A 5,338-nucleotide genomic window follows, 5' to 3' on the forward strand; every position below is an offset into this window, starting at 1 on the left:
GCGAGCTCTTGCCACGAACCGAACGTCCTCTTCTTCTGCTACCACCATGTTCCCCGCTACACAGGTGCACATACCTAAATTACACATGTGGTAACAATATCATTATCTAAAAAATGCCATCTCGAAATCACTTCTAGTTCTATTACTAACGCCATGTGAATTTTCTATATGATTCAATAACGCAAGTATAGCATCAAAAACGAAGTATAGCATCAAGCACAACGTCGCAGGAGAATCATTCCGTTAGGTGAAGGTCTCCTGCCCCTGTACCACTTCTGAATAAAAAAAAGAATTGGAGACAGCCAAAGTTTAGGTTCAGCCCTGAAGTTTGTTTTATTTTGATTCAAATCTTGACGGTAGGATGCCAAAATTCGTTTTACTGCATTTGATAGTCGTTTCACATTCTCGAGAAAACTGGTGCAATCAGCGCAGGAACTGCAAGACAAGAAAGATACGTATGAAATATATCATTGCCTCGGAAAAAAAGAGCACTAAATAAAAAAGTAACCTTTAAGTCACTTCAAAGTCATAAAAACAACGGCACATTGCTTACAAATAAATTTACATTGAAAGCAATTATTTCCCTCAAATAAATTTTTCTTGGAACCATAGGGCTTCTGGCTCCTGTAAAAAAGCCCCGTGGTGCGGCTTTCAATTTTTCACTCGTGGCGGAACCAAATATCTTATTTTTGTCACGCTGAGTACAGTTTAAGGTCGATTTAACAAAGCAACTACACCACTCGGTTGATTTTGTGATGTTGGGAAGTTATTACCATTGTGAAATGACCTTTTGAGAACTTCAAAATATAGAATTTTAACGTACCAACACTCGAAAGCAGCCTCACGTATTTTATTTTATTTTATTTTATTTATTATTTTATTTATCTGATGAATAGAGAGCAGTATGTCTTGATTGATGGTCATGCCTCGAGCTGTCTTCCTGTCACATCCGGAGTGCCTCAAGGTAGTGTTCTGGGGCCGTTGCTTTTTCCGGTATACATCAATGATATCGTCACTGTAGTTACACCCACCACTCATGTCCAGCTGTTTGCAGATGACTGTATTTTATTCCGTGAACTCTCCAGCATGCAAGATCAAGTAGAACCTAACACAAACCTGGACAATATATACAGTTGGTGCAGGGATTGGGGCATGGTTGTCAACGCAGAGAAAACGGTTTCCCTCCGCATAACGCGCAAAAAATCTCCATTCCAATTTCAGTACACACTGGGATCATGCGCGGTGAACCAAGTCAACAGCTTCAAATACTTAGGCGTAACGTTCACTAGTAATCTTTCCTGGAACTTGCACATAGAAAACATCTGCTCCTCCGCTTTTCGAAAACTGTGTTTCTTGAGACACAAACTTCGTAATTCGCCTCCAAGTGTTAAACTTCTTTGCTACCATTCATACGTTAGACCAAAATTTGAGTATGCTGCTGTAGTATTGTACCCATATACTAAAAATAACATCGATAAATTGGAAAATATTCAGAGGAAAGCTGCCAGGTTCATTTTTTCAAAATTTCGTCGCACGGATTCTCCCTCTGAATTAATGATTGCCAATAACATTCCCAAGCTTCAGTTAAGAAGACAAAAATTTCGTCTCGATTTCCTCTGCTCACTTACTAAACATGAATTGGCTATCGACCCCTCCCTGTATATATCCGCCCTGACCACAAAACACACGCGGCACCATAACCCTAGATCGCTAACACCATACCGAGCGCATACCGATACTTTTAAATTTTCATTTTTCCCGCGTACCGTGGCTGAATGGAATTCCAATGCTGAGCCATACTTATTAGATACCGTATAGCCCCATTTTTTGTTAGTGTTGTTAATTGTGTGTTGGATTGACAATGCAATGTCCGCCGTTTAATTTTTTGTCCCTTTTGCTATTTTTGTATTATTGTGCTATTCAAGTGCTCGTCCTGCCAGGACCACAACTGTGGTCTGCAGTATGTATTAAATAAATAAATAAATAAATAATTTGTTACCAATACAGGCATGTGCTTGGGAAGAGCCGGTGCGAAAAGCTGGGCTATGGAGCCTCTGTTAGCCCTGTCACACAGTCGAGACAGTGGTCACCTGAAGCTGAGTAGCTAACAATATGTAAATGCGGACAGAAAGGAGACTGATCGTGTGAGTAGGCCAATCGAGAACACTGCAAGGAGATGACCGTGTTTAGCTGTCACTTAGATGATCAAATAATAACGAAAGTAATCACTGAAGTGTCCCTGCGCGAGCATTTCCAGGAAGAAATTATTCACGTCGTCATTTAAATGTAATGGCGCATATATATATATATATATATATATATATATATATATATATATATATATATATATATATATATATATATATATATATTTCCTTTTTTGCTAACATATTTGCGAGACGGCTTACTTAAAGGGGGTGTCTTACCAATGTGCCTTCGTTAATTCGACTGGAAAACAACATTTAACATTATAGTACTCGGCAAGGAAGAGAAAGTTTTGTCTCGATAGCCGGAAATCCGTAAAATCGAGTTTGTTAGGTCGAATTTTTACTGTACATCCTAAGCTTTCGTAGTTAGTTTGCAGGGAATGTTTGACTTTCAAAAACACGACGAAGCAGTTTGGACAAGGTGAATCCTGTAGTGCTTTCTCACCTTTGGTGTGAAGTCCCAAGTTGTGATATACTTCCCTGATTACTGGCTGCTGGAACTGGTGGATGAGGACGAAAAAGGAGACGAAAAAAAAACGTGTAAACATCAAGAAACGATTCAGTAAAGTTTTATAAAAAAAGCTGTGCAACAGTTTTGCATTATTAGTTATACTCAAACTTCGCTTAGTTTCAAGTGCATAAGTTGTGCTGAAAAGCAGAACGTTGAAGAAACACAACATGTCGGCAGAAAACGAAAAAGCTAAGAAACTGAACCTTCAAAAGGAGAGTGCAGGCACATTTTCCAAGCAGAAAGGGTGCGCACTTATGCCGACTATTGGTGTAAAAAAAAGCCGTAGTATGTGAATGCAGACTGTCCGACTTTTTTGCAATTTTTACCGTTCCTAATGCGATTCGCGCCAAATACTTATGTATACTTGCATAAAAAGAAATGAAACCACGTTATGTGATTTCCATAATTTCGAATGGGCATCAACACGGCAGTATTTAGAGTCATGATAACTATGGGGTTACTGTAGTCACAAGCTGAAATTCTTAATGCATGAATACCTTTTCGATAGCGTTTCAAAAATGAACGATGGCATGTTGAGACTTTATTGCGACATAAGTATTAGGCAGGAAATGTGAATTTTCGTAAGCACTTTAGCACGTCACCTCATGTAGCTGAAGTAAGGTCCCCTTTTATGCGGGAGGGTGCAAGTATCATGCAATGCACGGTTGATCATATTCGCTTCCAATAATACCTAATTTTTAATAGATCTTCAGCTGTAGAACAATTATTCACAGCCTCTCTTTGAAGTTTATGTGTAATGATATGTCATAGGAAGATTGTTAATTATCATTCCGCGATGAAAAAGCTAGTTGCGATAGTTGAAGAGCATGCACTTCCGAAATCAGCGCCTGAAATTGCCGGACGGAGCACTTATGTCTTGTGTCTCCTTTGTATCCATGTCACTTTTTTTTCGCGCTGGTTCAAAAATGTCTTTTTTTTTCATAAAAGATTTGCAGGCTGTAGAAGATAGTCCATAAATGGCAGCGAATACACGTTATAAGTGAAGAGCCAATTACAACTACTGATACGTTATTTGTTATATGGCAGTGTAAGCAGCATGCAAAACGTGTGCACGTTTTACGCCACCGGCTACGAGTCACTTCATTTTTTTTTTGCCAAGACCATTCACCGAGATCGTGTTGCACGCTCTCAAATGCCTATTGCCTGATTATTTGCATCTACTTCATCAAATGCTATAGTGGGGTGGACTTAAAAAGATTACGAAATAAGAATTTACAATGTCATGCAACGAAGCTCATGATTTCTCATTGCTGGGCCACAACTGCTATGTATGATGCGTAAAACGTCCGGCATATCTCGACGCCGCTTTTTTGCATATCTAATGGGGTAAGCTTTCTACGCTCACAACTAGCCTACTTCTCTACATGGTGCTTCTGCAAGCGTTCTTCTTCAGTACATGAGTGTTGTCCCCTCGTTTTGTAGAACACTCACGGCCTATGAATTTCCACCTGTCTCCGGACAATTGTCATAATGAAACCAAAATGAAGTTACAGTTTGCATAAATTATACAAATCCAGCTGACTGTCGCTTTCGCACCGGGAAGATGAGGCAGAAGCACTCCTGGCGGCACTCGAGCTACCAGCCCCGGCACGACGGACTTGTTGCTGGACACGCTGACCCGCGCTGGAACCGGTGCCAAAACCCCAGCCGTAGCCATAACCGGGGTAGCCATAATAAGAACCAGGACCATATCCGTAGTATCCGTGGCTTGGCCAGGAACCATAGAAGTCGCCGAAGCCACCGAATCCGTATTCATCACCGAAGCCGTAAGGTGCAGGGTAGTAACCGCCGTAACCACCGAAGGGGCCGTACATGCCGTAGCCTCCTGTGAAGCCAGGTCCATAGAAACCGGCGGCGCCTTGACGCACAGAACTTGAGCCACTGGATCCTACAGCTCCACTAAGACCCTGTCTTGATGGAGCAAATGAAGCACTTCCCGGGCCAAATGCGCTTCCAGCACCGCTGAGACCAAAACTAGGGCGGGCTCCACGGACACTGCTTCCAAATACGCCAGCGCTTGCAAGTCCACCGTCACGGCCAAGTCAGCTGGCTAATCCTCTACCAAGTCCGCCACCCAAGCTGAGTCCAGAACCCAGACCAGTGCTGGCGCTTGGGGAGCTAAGGTCGACCTTTACAGCCGCGCCATAAGCCAAAGACGCTGCAGTTTAAGAAAAATAAAAAAAATGAATATTTGGAGCTCTCTGGCTTCTGGAATCAATGGGAGAGATAATCTCAAAACATTCCCCATCTTCACTGTTGTGAAAAATTGCAAGGCATTTGGCTTGACCTTTACAAAAGAATGTTATTTTGTGCAACATAAATAACTGTTGCCAAGATATACATTTCGTTGCAGCTTTTCGGTAATAGCACATCATTTGAAGAAGATAGCATTCATCTAGCTATATTCAACTATGCTACGACTATTGTTCTTCGAGGAACACTACTTTTTCGAGATGCTCTTGTATGCCTTAACTATGACAGCAGGTTTTGTCAAATATATTTAGCAATGTTGCCAGAATTTGAGTTCACTCCGGCATGCATCGCTTGTCCGAATACTTAATTATTTTGGCTTGGCCAATTCAGTACAGTTGTAACAAAC

At 41.3% G+C, this 5,338-nt stretch overlaps 1 protein-coding gene across 1 annotated transcript; it reads right to left on the reverse strand.

Annotated features, from left to right (window-relative positions):
- Window positions 1-308: 308 nt before the first annotated feature.
- LOC119173799 (uncharacterized) lies at window positions 309-4,777 on the reverse strand. Its single transcript, XM_037424584.2, has 3 exons — window positions 4,276-4,777; window positions 2,653-2,707; window positions 309-435 (listed from the first exon to the last, which is right to left on the reverse strand). Exons 1-2 carry the CDS (start codon window positions 4,551-4,553, stop codon window positions 2,692-2,694), a joined length of 294 nt encoding a protein of 97 aa, XP_037280481.2. The 5' UTR covers window positions 4,554-4,777; the 3' UTR covers window positions 309-435; window positions 2,653-2,691.
- Between the last annotated feature and the right edge of the window lie 561 nt (window positions 4,778-5,338).

This window comes from Rhipicephalus microplus, chromosome 5, assembly GCF_043290135.1.
Source record: "Rhipicephalus microplus isolate Deutch F79 chromosome 5, USDA_Rmic, whole genome shotgun sequence".
Taxonomy (NCBI): Eukaryota; Metazoa; Arthropoda; class Arachnida; order Ixodida; family Ixodidae; genus Rhipicephalus; species Rhipicephalus microplus.

Bases quoted from the DNA above. Each gene is read 5' to 3' on its own strand.
- LOC119173799 (XM_037424584.2), bottom strand. From the start codon at position 4,553: ATGTACGGCCCCTTCGGTGGTTACGGCGGTTACTACCCTGCACCTTAC.